Source organism: Chamaea fasciata, unplaced genomic scaffold (genome assembly GCF_029207755.1).
Source record: "Chamaea fasciata isolate MVZ Bird 193981 ecotype frontalis unplaced genomic scaffold, bChaFas1.0.hap1 SCAF_8, whole genome shotgun sequence".
In the NCBI taxonomy this organism is placed as follows: domain Eukaryota; kingdom Metazoa; phylum Chordata; class Aves; order Passeriformes; family Sylviidae; genus Chamaea; species Chamaea fasciata.
In genome coordinates, this window is record NW_027094093.1 from 27,618,056 (window position 1) to 27,635,342 (window position 17,287).

At 45.6% G+C, this 17,287-nt stretch overlaps 1 protein-coding gene across 1 annotated transcript in view; it reads right to left on the bottom strand.

Annotated features, from left to right (window-relative positions):
* TFCP2L1 (transcription factor CP2 like 1) overlaps positions 1-16,744 on the bottom strand; it is a 30,139-nt gene extending 13,395 nt beyond the window's left edge. The window contains exons 1-2 of the mRNA XM_066190249.1: positions 16,606-16,744; positions 12,273-12,424 (exon numbers count right to left, since the gene is read on the bottom strand). Coding sequence (XP_066046346.1) covers positions 12,273-12,424; positions 16,606-16,667 — 214 coding nt within the window. The 5' untranslated portion in view covers positions 16,668-16,744. The remainder of the gene's footprint in view (positions 1-12,272; positions 12,425-16,605) is intronic.
* Positions 16,745-17,287: the final 543 nt, after the last annotated feature.

Sequence of the window (17,287 nt, forward strand, 5' to 3'; positions counted from 1 at the left end):
CGTGCATGGAGGCAGCAATGGGTATTACAGCATGTGCAAGGACCAGCTCCAGGAAGGGAATTCACACTCCACCACCACTCTCACATAAGGAATTTACTCAGCTCAACAGAATTCAGTTAACTGGTTTATGAAATAACATCTCTTCGATGAGATCTCTTCGAGACAAAGGACACTGATGTCTCAATACCTTATGCACAGAAACTACTAAGACAGTACAAAAGCTCATTGTACTACACCAAGTCTTCACAATAAACCTGCAACCAGTCCCAAGGCAGGATAGGATCATTAGGATTAATGGAGTATATGTGTACCTTATAGCTAGCTTTTCTTGTTCATCTTGCTATCCTCCCTTTTCCTGAAAAATGCAGAGTGTACGACAAGGCAGGCACCAAGGAGAAGATCGGTTTGGATTTTCTGGCTCAACCAGTATCTCTGCAGAACTGGCCCTGCAGAAAACTGCAAAGCAGATCTATCTCCTTCTAAGCAGCTTCTACCAGCAGAGACAAAAATGCTAAATTTTTTGATCTGGATTTAGAAATGGAAGACTTATGACAGCAGATATGTCAGAGAGGCAGACCACCTTTTGAGAATCCCACCCGCATGAGTACAGACTGTATCCACAGAACAGAGAGATAATTGTGCTTATTCAGCTGGCTGGTAGATAGGAAAAGGAAAAAAAGGAAGGACAAGAAAGGCCATACTGAAGCCCTAAACATTTGCATAACAGCCTGATGTTAGCAGGAGTTCTGCAAACAGGAAATGGCCCTTGAATCCAGCAAGTGACTTAGGGCATGGGGAAAACAAAGAATAAACCATATGAAGTACCAAGACAACCATGGAAACATGCACAGATCTTTACCCATCTCTTGGCAAATAAGTAAAACAAAATTACAACAGTGACCTGCCTTTGAAGACTGCTTGACAATAGAAGTGGATTTTGTAAACCACAGCCCTGAAATTGAGATCTTCCACACTTAAACTCATAAGACTTTCCGATCTTCCCACTGATACATGTTAATATTCTTCACCAGGCAAATTTTAGAGATACGTACATAATGATCACTGTTATATTAGCATAAAAAAGATAAAGGTCAGGTTAGAAAAATGGTTTTTCTCTCAGAATCACAGAAAAGACCCTTCAGACTACCAGGTCCAACCATTAACCTAGGAATGCCAGGTCCACCACTAAAACATGTCCCCAGGTTCCACATGTGCTGTACTACGTACTTGTATGTGCTGTACATGCCCATCTGTGTTGTAGGAATTGGCTGCTCATTGGTTCAGTCTGGAGATACACTTCACCAGCTATAGAGTGATACAGTTCATCATCTTGAACTCATCTACACAGCCAAGCAGCTCTTGCACTTACAGTTCATTCTCATGCAAATACAAGGCTAATTAATCATTACAGAAGATTAATTTAGGCTTTGACAGCACGAGACAGTAAAATACACCTGTGACTGTACTCAGGGGTAACAGGGACAGCGAAATGTTGTGGTATGAGCTGTGCTACAGAGGAAGGCAATTGTCAAACCAGAAGCATTGTCAGCCATTCAGCAAATATCTCAGGAATGAGCAGGGTTTTGGGACACCTTTGTGCACTAACACACTCTCACTCTTTGGTCAGCCTGACCTGCTTATCTTCAGTTACAGTGAGACAAAAGAAAATAATGGGCATAAAAACATCATCCATGTTCCTTTCAAACTAGCATCAAGCACTCAGAACTCTGCAGTGTGCCATCTCTGACCCCTTGCATGGGATAGGGACAGAACTGCAGCCTGGCAGGCAGTGGGCACCACACATCTCCACCTGACAGGAGTCATTCACCTTGGAGGGAGTCAGAAACAGACCCTGCATACCAGCGAAAAAGAAACTGCAGTGTGGACAGAGTTAATATTAAACAGAAAGCCAAAGAGGAAATAACAAGCTTTGATGAAAGATATATGGGTCATCTGATGGAAGCCCTGGAACGCAGTTTATGCCACGAAAAACCTCAATCAAAATGGTATTTTTATGCTAACTGCTTTCCCCTTGAACTCTGAATGTTTAACTTGAGTTGCTACATGATTATCAAACAAGACTGCTCCCAGCCAAGCTCCAGAAAACGTGACGGTTTTTTACCCTCTCTGTGAAACTCTGTCAGTGAGAATTTGGTCCCAATTCCTCAAAGTTCCCTTACATATATATCCATCTTCTGGTAGGGGTTTTTAATTTATTCTCCTTAAAGCTTTCCAGAAAATTCATTGCTTTGTGGCTTATGGTACCCAGAATTTATTAGCATGGACAGCATTCAGATACTTGTACTTTTATAGCACCAAACTGCTTGGACTGTACTTTTTCCTAGAAAAATACATTCCAGACCTTGTTCACCCTATATTTTCCACCATCACTACCAGCAAAACTCCTGAAATGGTTAATTACAATCTCAGCCCTGCAATTATTACTCTAGAGGAAAAAAAGGCTCTAAAGAATGACCACTGGGATGTTGGAAAACAAAATCCCTTTGTAAAATAAAGTGAATAATAGCAATCTAACCTGAAGAAAGCTGAACTCCCCCTGGCGTCAAAGAGGGCAAAAAAGTCACAAGTCTCTAATACACAGATCATTTATGAATCCTGCACTGCTGACTCACCAGCACGAGCAGGCACACACTGACAATTTGCTGCAAAAACTAAATCAGTAACAGATCATTCTTAGTCAGGTATCCAAATCCGTGAAGAAACAGGTCTGGAAGTGTGAGTAAACAATCTGCATTTCCAGTTCCCAAGTCAGACTACAACTAGCTAAGCACAAAACAAAGCTGAAATACAGAGTTTCCCCATACTGAGTTTTTCCATCTGTCTCAGATGGAAAGACATATTAATAGAGGTCAGACTACAACTTTCCAAGTCAATATGTGGTGGTGAAGCTGGAGACAGGAGCAGAGGATACCAGGGCTGAGACTGCAGTGATTTGATGGAACTGCCCAGGTCAGGTCTAATACTGGACACATGCACAGGGGCACCTAAAGCACTTCTGTCACCATCTGAAATGAAGGGGACTCTTTGCAAGCAATCCCCAGCAGAGCTGATGCTGCAGCAGCCTGCTGAACGTCTGTGTGACTCAGTGCTCCCCTCACTCATCACAATCCTTCCCTACCTCAGGCAGAGAACAGGACAGTAAAAAATATTTAGAAAACCACAGCACATTCCTGAGATGCAGTTTGTCTCCCAACTTCACTGAAAGCTTCAGGGGCACCAACAAAAACCCAGGCTGATGATTGTATACTGTAATTTCTATTTTAAACAGACATTCAACAGCAAATTTATGTATAATCTCCTCCTAGGCTAGAGTTTGAGCAACTCTCTTTACAAAGTAGCACCCAGTAAAGTAGTAACCACCCAGGCCCAGAGAGTTCCTGGTTCGTGAACCGATTCCACCTATCTGAAAGAGGATTTACAGACTACTTACTTTTTAAAATTTGCATTGTCTTTGATAATTAACACACATTAAATGTGCACATGACCACTTAATATGGGGACAGTAGAACTGAAAGTCAAGCATTTACTACAGATGAAAAACAATTTAGTTCAACACAGGAATAATTTCACCTGCTCAAGAGGTATAAGTTTAATGGCTTACTGATTTCCATGGAATTTAGACAGCCATCAGAAATTTTAGGTAATTTCTGAGTACAAAAGATTGGCACCATTTCAAGCTCAAAGTTACATTCTGTTCAAATGTTATTTACTACACAACCACAATATCCTGTTTGCTTTTCTTTGTTTTGGTGTTACATTTCAAGGGCCACTTGCACTATGCATTTTGTGGTTTTCTGCACAATACACCAATACGATACACTAATTTCCAATTAGGATGCTGATGTTCCAGGCTGATATGACTCAGGCCTGACTTAATCTAACAATGTCGCCTTTCTAGAAATTAATTAAACCCTAATCTTTGAATAAGCAATATCCCCAACAAAAGTCTGTGGAAAAAGAAAAAAAAAACCAAAAACAACAGAGGGTCCTCTTTCTCAGAATGGATCCACACAGCACTAGACAGAACTAGCCTGGAAACTGTTTGATTATTAAGTCAAGCCAATAAAAATTCCATTTAGCAACTTTATATGGACATCCTAAAGAGTGCACAGATAAAGGCAAAGGAATGCTGCCAGTCAAATGCACCATGCAGGAGGAGGAGGAGCGAAAAAAAAAGCAAGCATTTATCATACCAAACCAAAGCACATCCAGCAGGCAGGAGGATCACCTTTGAAACAGCCAAACACAACTATTTAGGGCATCAGGCACACACAAAGATTTTTCTGACAAGAAAGATTAATGAACCCTCACAGTAAACAGACAAGAGTGGCAGAGCTGGCATGTGAACTTGCATGCTTGATGACACATACCTTTTTAGTCAGTCACAAGGAAAAATAAAAATTAGCATAAGACTTGCTCAAGTGTACCATGTGTGGACACTCTGCAGGACAAGAAGCAAAAGCAGAACCCTCAATCCCTGAACCACAAATGACAGTGGATGTTCTGCAGTTGCTTACTGTAGCCTCATTTGACAAGATGCTGTAGATGTTTATCCAGTGGATATTATGAATTCACCAGCTACACAATAGGCCACCCTGGAAGTTCCCACTACGCTAGGAACATGGAAATCCTGCAAAGGAGGACAAGCTGTGGGCCAGGAAATGCAAAAGGAACACTAGAGTCATTCTAACACTGCAGGCCCATCTTGCCCCACATCCCATCTTCAACACAGCAGCCAGATGGAGCAGGGTCAATACAGCCAGCCTTTTCTTCCTTGCCATATCTTCTCAGTTTCTGCTATTCAGTGTCCAGATTGCATCTACACTGAGCTGCCCAGTCCATCACCAATGCTCACTAACACTTTCATGTGGTCTCCTTCTGAATTTGCTGGTACTGCGGCAATCAGAACCACAATTTACACATGCCTTGCTTTAGCATTGACAGTCTGGGTCTTCATCTGCCTCCTGCCGCTCCCCTTGCACAAAGCCCCCTTAGCTCCACTATGTTTTGGTACCCAGGAGTTCAACACCAAGGATTCCTGCTCTGCTTGCCCCTACCAACAGGGCAGCAAAGCTACAGAAATACCAATTCAACTCCTAATTCTACCACCACAACACAGAGCTTCACTGTCATCGTGTCGCTTTTATGTTTTTCCTTCATTTACAATGTGCCCCCAACTCAAGGGGGTTTTTCTTGCCCCCTTTTTCTACTTCTCTACCTCTTTCTTGTGGGAAAGCCAAAGAGCTGCCTTGGAGCCAAGTTTGCTGCAGGAAAATTTCACTGCTCATTTACTATATGAACATTTTTGAGTCCTACTCTCCACAGACTTTTGAAGATGGTCTATTCTACAGTGGTGACACTTCATAGCTAACAGGCACTAACAAATACTCCTCATTTACAATGGTTTCCACTCAAGAGAGGGAGGTGCATTTAAATCCCCAAAGTATACAGTCTCACTTTGAATCAAGGACACAAAACAAGCCAGTGGACTCAAAAACACTTCTAGCTGCTAACTTCACTGTGTGCACTTGGATATCTTTTGCAGACTTCATCCACTTGTTCTCACCTAATCTAAACCATGCTGTAAACTTTGATTTTTAACATAAATTAATCAGTGAAGAAATTATGGACCTCCAATGGAAAGCTGAAAATTATTTTCACCTACCACGTGAAAATAATTTCTTCCTGTATTTCCACTTCTCTAGCATGTACTTGAAACACTCAGGATTATCTTAGCCACATCTGTCCAGCTCAGAAAACCTCAGCCCTCTCTGTGTAAGTAAAAAATACAGGCTTTTTCTGGTTTCAACCTGCTTTAAGTCCATTTGGACAACAGGTTTTATAGCTTTGAAGGAGTAGCTTTGTGTGTAATATTTACTTGAGTTTCAGATAACTAAAAAGAATGGTCCTGGGTGAGGGTGCTGACAAGGGATGCAGAAGAGCTGAGTGTGACTCCTGACCCCACCTAGCAGCTCCCTTAGATGCCCTCAGATTAAGTCCCTTCCTTCACCACATTTCTGCAATAGGAAACTGGGAGAAGCAAATCCTACTCTTACCCGTGGCTGCTCAATCAGGCTGCTACTACAGGGCAGGGAAGGAGATGAGATCAAAGCTGACTGTACCTTCCACACTGGTCACAAACGTGGCACCAAGCTGGGACAGGGGGAATCTCACTGCTTGCTGTCTAGTTTCAGGAACACATAATAAATGCTTGGTAGGAAGTAAATGGGAGAAAAAAAAAAAAAGGTGCTTTTTTCCCCCCGTCTCTTTAGGAAAAAAAAGTATATTCTCTCATAAAAATGTATATTACTCCTACGAAAACAGCTAATCACATCAAACCTGCAGTATTTTTCAAGCTTCTTACTGCTACCTAAAATGTGATCTTTTAGGACACAAATTAGAGGAAGCTAATTGGAAAATCTCTACATCTATCATCTCACACTGACAGTAACATCCACACAAGCACCAAGTCCTGTAAAATCACAGGCAAAAAATTCTTAGTCATAATTAAAGGAATCTCAAATCGATACGGATAATGGGGTGAAGTAAAAAAAATTATGTGGAATTTAAGAAAATTTCCCAATATTTTCATACTTCTTACTACATTCTGAGGAACTTCTGAGCACTCCCTTATTTCACAGATACTGAAGATTTATGGGGGAACTAAATGCAGTCTAGGGGCTTCCAGTAGGAGTTGTGCACAGGCTACAATCCAGCAAGTTCACAATCCCAGTTTGAATTTCATCCAGATGTTAGCAACAGAAGAAAGGATTACAAAAAGAATAGAAAACAGCCTCTTGGTTAAAAGACAACTGAGATTCTAGCTTCCTAGGGACAACAGAAGTCAGATGCTCTACTTACGCAGAGGTGCCCTGTCATCTGAAGCAAGATTCATAGTGAGCTTTGGGATGGTGTGGTTTGGAGACAGGGTTGTTTATCCTGGGCTGCCAAGTGAAGACAGAGCTGCCAAACATATGGGGAAATTGCTTCTAGCACAATTAATGGCTTCGGCTGAGACACCAGAACCTACTCAGAGCTGTCTTCAAAGTCAGGCAGGAGACAAATTCCTTCTCCAAAGATGAAGTCCACCACAAGAACCAAAACCACCAAAAGCTACTTTCAGAAATGGGAAAAGACAAATTAGCTTTGTTAGCCATTTCATTTTTTAAGCCATCCAAACCCAAGAACAGAGTGGAAAGGGGTCAAGGAGCAGTATGGCATCCCATAACAATTAGGGAAAAAGGATGCCTGGGTGGGCGGGCAGGCACCAGGGAGCACCTGGTACCCACAGTCTCAATGACACAAAGCCACTGTTGTGTCTGTGATCTCAGGCAAGGGTGGAGCGTCTGTCCACATGGGTGAAGCCACCATCAGCAGAGCTCCTACACATGCCCAGGGCCTGGTCAGTGATGGCAGTGACTATTAGGAAAAGAGGTAGTTCCTAGTATAGGACAAAGCAAAAACATCCCTATCAACAGAGCTATAATTAAACCAGAAGCACACCCAGCCAGAGCTGGTCACTCAGCCTTCTCTACACTTCATTTAGACAAATGAAGAACTGTTCCAGGGCAAGTACAAACATCCAGGCAGTTGTGACCCCATAAAAACACAATTACGTAGGAGTTAACGTCAGTATAAAACAGCTTTTTTCGTTTACTGTAAATCTCAGTGCTTAAAACTGGGTTCCCTGGCTGTAGAAGATTAGACAACTAATTTGAACTTTAGACTTATTAAGGGAGGCAAAGGTTCTCTTTTGCCTCCTGCTGTAAGCAGTTTCATCTCCTACCCAAACAATTAGGAGTCTACTCCAAAGCATCCTCTTCAGCTGTTCCTTGCCCAGTGCTTCCTGCACCTTTCTTTGGAGAAGCAATCAGAGCACACCTGCAGTTGAGCTGAGGCAGGACAACACCCAACGATTTTAAATGCAGCACCATTTAAAATGTACCTGTTTACACACACAGATCTTGAACCTGGGTATATGCCTTGGCACCCTGGGGTTGAAATTTGGGGCTTTTGTTTAGGTGTGCCCCAGACTCAAACTAAGTCCATCATTAGGTTTATGAGGCATCATTTGCTAGTCCACCTCTACAGCAACACTCCCAATCTCACAAGTTCTCTCAGATGTTAGCAGTTTTCCCTCATGGCTTGGGTTTTTCGCTTGCTTGTTTTCTGAACCATCTAGGACTGGCACTAAGGCTGACTCCTGGAAGACACCACAAAGCAGAGGTGTCCAGCCTTCCAAACCCTAACCAGCTGTACACTAAAATCTTTGCACTGCCAAGAACCACAAATCACACACTGCAGATCGGGAGAGCTGAACAGAGCCCAAGAAAACTTTACAGGCAGATGACGGCAAGTTACTCAGAAGTACCACTGGGACACCGGGCTGGAATTCTCACACAGCCTGCCCTCAGTGACCCTCTGCCACCAAACTCAGCCTCCCTCTATTTGAAATAATTAACATCTGAGGTTCTGAGCCAGCCCAACGCTGGTCATGAAACAAAATCCTGATTTGAACAGCTCACAGTCCACATGTGGTTCTGGCATTACAAGTTGATTCCCTTGGGCAATGACTTTCAGGTTTTTGTGATTTTTGACATTCTGTTTTCTAAAAGAATTACTTTATTTCCTCACATTTATGAGCATTCAGATCTACTGTACACAGCACTTGTTTCCTCCACATTCCTCCTGCTGCAACTTCTGGAACCACCTTTCATTGCTTCCATTTCTGTCCCTGTTTGAAACTGGTTTCAACCAGCCATGGTCAAACCACACCCCATATGACTGCGGACCATGGAATATGCACTGCACTGAGCCATCTTGCTGAAGCAGTGGTTTGTAATATGGTTGCTGGTTGATTGTTTGTCTGAAAATCCCTATCCACAAGAGACACTGAAATAGTGCTAAAAGGCAGGCTAGTTCCAGAAACGTTAGGATGTTTGTGCTGCAGACTTCTGGACAGTGTAGTCCTGTTGACAGATGTGATCCCAGACCAAAGGAGAAATGCCAGCAGCAGCTTCCAGTGCAAGGACAGCACCTTTACCTGTCTCACAGACTGAAGGTGGAGTGGTATTGAGACACCAAACTAATAAGCCTGTACTTTGTCCCATCAGATGAGTAATCCTCCTGAGATCCAGTAAAGACCTCTTAATGAAGGAAGTGCTGTAAGGATCAGCAAACTAATACTGTGTTCCATTTGGCTTCAGTTTCCCAAGGAATGTGGGAAGGCAGGGGGGAAAGAGATCGGGAAAGACAAGTGTAATGAGTCAGTCTTTGGAAACCAAGCCACAGATTTGACTCTAGTTACCTCATTTACAGGCTGGTTCTAGAGTTGTGGCCAGAGAGCACTCATGGTTTCAAACTGGAGCAGACAAACTTGGGACTCTTGCCACTGCTGAATGTCCCCAAGTCAACTTAACAGCTAAGCTCACTCCATTATTCTCCCTTGCAAATACTTCCCCTGCCCCTTGGTGAAAACACTGGTCTCTGGTTTCCAGCTCCAGAGTCCTCTCAGTCTCCATCCTTGGAGAGAGTCCAGGCCAAAGACCTCTCCCTCCTCAACACTATTGACCATCCCTCTGGGACTATGCTGCAAGCAGCAAGGCTCAAGAGGAGCCACCATGCTCCACAAGCCCCTGGAGCCCTCTCCCACCTGTACACAGACACAGCCACTGGACAGTCCTCTTTCCTAGCCCACACCAAGTCTTTTCAGATCTCATGTGAAACTCTCCACTGATTCCTCTTCTATCTCTGCTATGCAACTTGGCCTTCAGTTTGCTACCCAGTACTTCTGGCTTTCCATAGCCCATATGTCAGGTCTGACAGAGCTTTCTTCTGTGCAGTTCTGCATATGGACATTCCTGAGCTGGTCCATTCACCCCCACTGAACCAGTCACATGTGGAGAATGTGTTTCAGAGCAGGAAGCAGAGCTGCTTCAGAGTGACAAAAGGTCAGTAACTGAGCGGTGAAGAGCTAAACCTGAGAAGGAACATTTGAACAGCAAGCAGCAAGAATCACCCAGCAAGCAGAAATCCCCAAATCACTTGTTTACAATTTGGGAAAGGAACCAGACTGGATGTTAACTGCTTTGTTGGTGCTGGAACAGCCACTGTGTCTTCGCATCTACCTTACTACAAGCCAGCCATGACTGACACACAGGCAGGGCAGAGGGACATTCATTAATGAAGTTACCATTTGCTAAAGTAAGCCATCACAACATTCACAAAGGAAGTTTTATGTAACAGTGCTAGGCCAACCCATGATAAACACAGAGAGGTTAAGGTGCAAGAGGCGTCCCTTTGCTTACAGCCAGCACAAGCAGATAAGGTGTAGGGAATGGTGTTAAATTGCTTCACGAGATGGTTGTGGCATTGTAGCTGCATCACAGTGCTTTGGAGTCAGCCAGTTCCTCTCCCATGACACAAGCATTGGTTCCAGAAACTTCAGCTGCCTCGAGGTCCCCTTCACACACCTCCTCAAGCTCACAGAACATAACTCTGCTAAGGGGAATAATTTTCTGACAGAGCCTTTGAATCCTCATCTCTTTTTAACCCATGGCAATGTTCTCACCAATAGCCCACTAACAAAAACTAGACATGCCAGCTTCCCAACTCGGCCCCTCTGCACAGCTCCTGCCAGCCTCATCCCTGCTTTGCTCCTCCAGGCCTGCCCGGCTTCAGGCTCTTCAGGGTATATTCTGCAAAGACACATCCCACCTTGAGGGACGAAAGACAGATGATATCCAAGAAATGTCAATGAAGCAAGAAGCAGTGTCAAGATGTAGCAGTAGACAACTCCTTGCAATGGTAAGCAGGACAAAGCCTAACACAGCATGGTCTATCTAAAAGGCAGTTAACAGTCTTACTTCACAAAAGAAAACATGGACTGCTCCAGTCAAACAGTTTTTTTAAAAACTCATGGTACTGCATTAAGAGTTGTCTAACTTTGTCCCTGCCAAGGTAAAAAAAAGTAGGTACTGCTTCATGCATGCTAAAATATTTGGCTGTCAACAGATTTTCATTTAAAAAATAATCTTTTATTCCAATACAGGCAAGAATTGTGTTCCATAGGAAGATTCATGTTGATCTCACAGTCGATAAATCCCATTATAACCTCCTGGGATCTGCTGTGTTTAGATGAATAAGCTGAGATGAGACAGTCACACATCCCAAGCATCTTTTGATCCTGAGCGACAGAACAGTACCAGCTTACGTGACAGGAAATACCTGGCTCCCTGGGTAGAGCCTGCAGTACTTCACTGATGTTTCTGTGGGGGTTCTCTGGGGCCACCAGCTACCAACACAGATCTAGCAGCCAGCTGCACCTGAGGTCCGAGTCCAAGGGAGGTCAGGGCTCCGATTTCTATCAGCATTAAGAGAAACCTATCCAAGTGAGCATCCTACTCAGTGCATGAAGCTTAAAGAGCTGGGGCAGTATCCTGAGGCAGGAGAGGATCTCAGTAAGAGGGCAGACAGCCTTCTTGTTAGGCCCCTTTTTACAGCCCGGCAGAAACTGAGCATAAATATGTTTTAGCATAATCTGTGCCTGGAGAGGTCTGATCTTCTCAAGACCCACACAGGAGGTGCTGCAAAGTGACAACCAAACACCAACCACAGACCTGTCTGCACAAATGCTGCCAAAGGGGGGAAAAGAAAAAAACAGAGAAACAAAGTGTTTGTTCATCCAGGAGTATGAACTAGTCTGTGAGGTCAGCTCTAAAGGACCTTGCTGCACTGAACCCTGGCAACTTATCAAGTTAGGCACTGAGCAGAGCCGCACCAGCCAGCCTGTGGGAGAGATGTCACTCTGCCCAAACCTCAGAGCAGCCCTTGGATATCTGCTAAATCATTCCCCAGCTATGCCCTCCAGCAGTGCCGGAGGACTTGCAGTGGTGAGAGCCCTCCCCAGTCCAAGCTGGCCCATCTGCTTCACCAATCTGGCCTTGTGAGATGAAGGCAGGAGGACGCAGCTTAAGCTGAGATCAAGCCAGTACTTTGCCACAGGGAACTGCGCATGTTATAACACTGCCTTTAGTCACAGTTAAATCAGTGGTACTTCATTATTTTAAAATAGTTGATAATCTGGTATCTAAATGCAGAAAATTAAATATTTCTCCTTTCCTCCTCCCCCCTCCCTAGTTCTATCCCTCTTTTCCCATCCCGCTGCCCTCCCGGTAAGGCAAAGCATGGGATTAAATCTCATGAACTGTTCCCAGGAAACACCCTCTCCTTCAGTGTACTGCAGACCCTACCTTGGTTGAGGTAGGTCAGAGTTTCTTCGTGCAGTTTCACGGCGGGGGAGGTGGCTGTGCAGAGGACGTACTGAAAGGGTGGCAGTTTGGCATCGTTCTCAGGAGACAGCTGCGGCTCTTCCTGCTTGAAGATCGGCAGCGCAAGGACATCTCTGCAATGTGCAAGTTATACACTGTCAGTTGCAAAGAGTTTGTGGACTATCCTAACCTCAATCTGCATTTGGCTCTCATGATCTGAGATAATGGGGGTGGTCTCTGGAGAAACACCGGGTTACAATTCCTCAAAGAGGAACACTTTAGCCTGTTTAATGTAACCAGGCAACTTCTGCCTCTCGGACATCAGCACTGCACACAAAAGAACATAGCACTGGCTAAACAGAGTAAGTTTGAGAACTAATATAAGTTTTTAAGAAATAAATCAGATTTACTTCTCAGTGAAGCAGTCTTCTTGATGAGGCAAAAAATATCAAAAATAGATCCTTCCTCCTTGTGGATGCATTTGATTAAGAATTCTCAGATTAAAGCCTTTCAGAAAAAAAAAAAGGCAAGAAAGGGCATTTTGACAGCTGAATGTCAGATTAGTAAAATGTCTTCAAGTAGCAGCCACGGGTGAGAAGCAGACACAGCTCTGGTGTACAAAGGAGATATTCAGGTAAACGATGGCATGAACAGCTGGATTAATTGATTCATAATATCTCCCTGCATTCTAATAAACCTGGTCCCAATGAATCACACAGCTCTTAAGTCAGCACTGGGCTACCTTCGTAAATGCACACACAGGTGCATGGGAGCAGCTTCACTAGGACCCGCACACAGCCCCAGTTCCCACTTTACAAAATGCTGAGAGTGACCTGCCTGCTGATTTAGTCCCAGGCTGATCCCAACCCACACTAATCCCCAAGCAGAACTGGTATGAGCAAGGCTGAGAGCTCAACAAATGATCAGTTGATTAGTACAAAATGAGATGTCAGGAGTAAGCATCCTTATCTCAGCCTGTCTGACACTGAAGAACCACATTAGCCTCTCCTATGCCACTAACGCTGTTGATCATTGTGTCCACCTACTTAAAACATTAATACCCTTCCAAATTAGGAAGATTATACTGAACATGGTGACAATTCAGAATGAGTGATTCTTTCTCTCCTCTATTTCTTCCAGATGTGTGAAGACTCGAGATTCTCTTAACACAGGCTGCAGTTTTGCTCCTTTAGACAACCCCATCCACAAAATGCTCTAAGAAAAACCATCCAGCATGTACAGGCATGCACCTGAAAGGGCATTAAGAATTTTTCCCTTGCCTGTTCAGTTAATGATCCACTCATAGCACTCACAACCTTGAAGGCTACCCAGGTCATCAGTGAAACAGTGCAGCAGCTTAGAGTAAACTGCTCAAGTACCTGGTTCAAACATAGGTACTCCTGTTTACAGGAAAACAATGACAGAGAGCAAATTGTGCCATTTCAGATGAAGACAGAAGAAACACCCATCTCTGTTTCCATTCTCTCTTCCAACCCCACGCCCTCAATACTATCAGCCACTCGAAGGCATCCAGCCCCATTTGCTTCCTGGCATTACTGACATAATCACAGCTCTTGCCTAACTGCTGCCACAGAGAGGGATTTTTTTTCCTTAGTGATGATTTACTACAGTAATGAAGTGACAGAAATGCCTGCAGTAGATTTCTGAAATAGACAGCATTGCTCCACACACATGCAGGATCTGATACTGCTCTGGAGTCATCTCACTCAGCCCAGATGCCAACATTTGCTCCTAACCCGCTCATCTGCACAGTGCTCTCTGAATGCCTGTGGCTTTGTAAATGAGAACAGGTCAAAAACTCAAGCGCCCAAAAACTTCTGCACTTCGGCAGAAATAGTGCATAAAATCTGCCCTGGGCTTAACAGTGAGGGGTGAGGAATTTGTACATATACTCACCTGAAACAGCTGAGAAATTGAGCCAAGGCAAAGTCAAAATTTAAATACCATATTTCACATCAGGTTCTTCGCAACCCTACACCTGCCAGCACAGCTGTCTGATGGCTGAATTCTGCAAGCTTGGGAGAATCCATGACTTGGTTTCTGGAAAGCTTCACCATATTAAAGCTCCAACGAAGCCACACAAGTTAATCACATTTTTACTCCCAGAGCATTTGAACTAATGGCCAGTGGCATAATTGCTTTAGGTCAGGACCTTCTTTATAAGTGTTTGGAACTTAGAATGAAGTCAAAAGAATTTTTAAGTTATAAGAACATAAGACATCACAACACTTATTCAACTCTTAACTCAAGAGTTGCAAATCAATTTTAGCAAAAAAACAGGCTCTTACAACAGTTCCTATCCTTAAAAAAAAAGCTGGATTCCTTAAAACTCTTCCAATTTTCACCCTTATGCTAAAGGTTTACAGTTCAGATCTTAAATAACAGTTAGTTTGCATACCTGGGAGGAGAGAAAGTTATTTGAGTCTTCACTTAGCTGACAAAAACAGAGAGTAAAACACGTACTAGGTTTTCACAAAAAATGAATGAAAATTTTCAAGAATTTTTCTGTAGTATCATCTTGCTCTACCTACAAATACCACTGAGGTACAGCAGAATTTACACGGATTTCTCAAATACACAGAAAGCTCTTGATCTCTGCAAAGTATCACTTATACAAACTTTTCTTACAGCAACTTCAAGTATTGTACTATTTCAGTTTCTTGTGCACTCACTACAAGGGGGTATGAAAAGCCTTCAGAAAGGCATTGCTCAGCAGAAAAATGCCCCAGTTAGAAATGCATGTCTTGACACATTCTCGTGGAAAGTGAATTGGCCAGAATCAGCCATCTCTTTATAAAAAACCAAGGGTTTTGTTCAACCAAACTTCCCTGAAACACCTGAGAGCATTGTTGCCATAAAAGTGATTGTAAGGATTTTAACCCCAGATCAAACCCACCATGTTCACAGAGGCAGATACTAAAGTTAAAGCTTGTTCCTATAACACCAACAGGTCACCTCCATACCAGCAGCCTTCCTGACAAAACAGGTGTCCTTTATCCCTCAGGTAGCATCAAGCCAGCAAAAACAAGCTAATGTGTTTTCTGGCCTGTTAAGCGGAATTTAAATTGTGGAGTGAAGCCTGACCCGGACCTGACGATCTTGTAGCACTCCTGCTACAAATCCATGCAGTTAATGAAACAGCCTGACCACCGTAAACACTCTCTAATGGAGAATATGCGCAAGCACCAAAGCTGATGCTCCTCTGCTAGTATCATTTTCACTGCCCTAAACTAATCAGATTTTCAAGTGCAAAACAAGAGAGAACAAGATTTTTGCCACATACATGTTATGAAACTGAGTTATTGACACAGAGAGAGGAGAGACAGAATCTTGTACAAAGAAACTGAAAAGCCGTCAGAAGGCAAGAATCGCGCAATATCGTATCATTCGATAACGGGAGATTATTATTTAGTCCAAAATAAAATTCCTTTGCAAGTACACTGAGAGGCAGCAGGAATAGTCAAGATAGCGTGTCTCCTTGAAAGGGAAGCATTATCTGCGTTCGAAGTGCTTCCCCAGACAAACTCAATGTTCTCTCAAGAGTGGTTATTTGGGGGTACATTTGAAAGTCAGAGTTCTTGGGCCACAGCCAGGTTCTCCACTGTCACAATTCAGCAAAATCCCACTCCGGCAATCGACACCAGCAGACGGCTGAGCTTTACATCTTCAGAAAGCAAATGATTCATAAGCACCCAGCAAAAAGGGAACTCCCAAAGTTGCCTGCTTTGACATCGTTTGGAAGCAGGAAACACGGATTTGTGCTACACATGTCACAGACTATTGTTTAGCAGCCCTTGTACTTAAATTAGGCACATTTAATTAAACGCAACTGTGCGGAGGCAGGAAAAAGCTGGTTTAGACAAGTTCAGAAAGTGAAATTCTGCGCTTTTCACACATCGTCCCAAAGAGAAGTGAAAGAAATCCCATCCCCAGAAAACTGTGTGCCTTCTCAATTTGCCAACAGGCGTTTTCCGCGGACTTCTGACAGCGCTCCACCGCTGCCGCACCTCCTCCCTTGGAGCTGCGCTACCCCAGCCCGGAGAACAGGGAACCCGGCACAAGCAATAAAGCAACGCGGCAAAGAGCTGTCTAACCAGGGGCTAAAAAAAATAATAAAGAAGGAAAAAGAGAGGAAAAAAGGAAAAGGGTCTCTCAGAGGGAGCGGCGCTCAGCCCGGGCGGCGCGGCGGGGCACCGCGAGTGCCGCCGGGGAACCGGCGGGCGGGCGGCCGCGGGACGGGGGCACCCGACCCAACATCCACCCCGTGCCAGGGCTGCCGCCGCCCGGGACTCACCGCAGATAGCTGCCGGTCGAGTGCTGGTTGTAATGCTCCGGCTGCGTGTGCCAAAACAGCATCTTGGGGGCGGCCGGCGGCGGTCCCTGCCCTGCGGAGCGGCGGCCGCGCTGCCCACCCCACGCGCGCCCGGCACGACTGCCGCCAACCGGAGTCGCGGCACCGCCGGCTCCCGGCGCTTTTATGGCTCAGCCCCGGCGGGCGCGGGTTGGCCGGGCCGGGCCGCCGCAGCCGGGCCAGCCCTCCCCCGGCCCGCCCCAGCGCCAGCCCCGGCCCCCGGCGGGCACGGGCCGCGCAGCCCCGGGGCGGAGCGCCGGCCCCCAGGGATGGGCCTGACGCCGAGCCGGGCGTGCGGGGCGGCGGGGCGGCGGGGCGTGCGGGGCGGCGGGGCGGCGGGGCGTGCGGGGCCGCGGGGCGGCGGGGCGTGCGGGGCCGCGGGGCGGCGGGGCGTGCGGGGCGGCGGGGCGTGCGGGGCGGCGGGGCCGCGGGGCGTGCGGGGCGGCGGGGCGTGCGGGGCGGCGGGGCCGCGGGGCGTGCGGGGCGGCGGGGCGTGCGGGGCGGCGGGGCGGCGGGGCGTGCGGGGCGGCGGGGCGTGCGGGGCGGCGGGGCCGCGGGGCGTGCGGGGCGGCGGGGCGTGCGGGGCGGCGGGGCCGCGGGGCGGCGGGGCCGCGGGGCGTGCGGG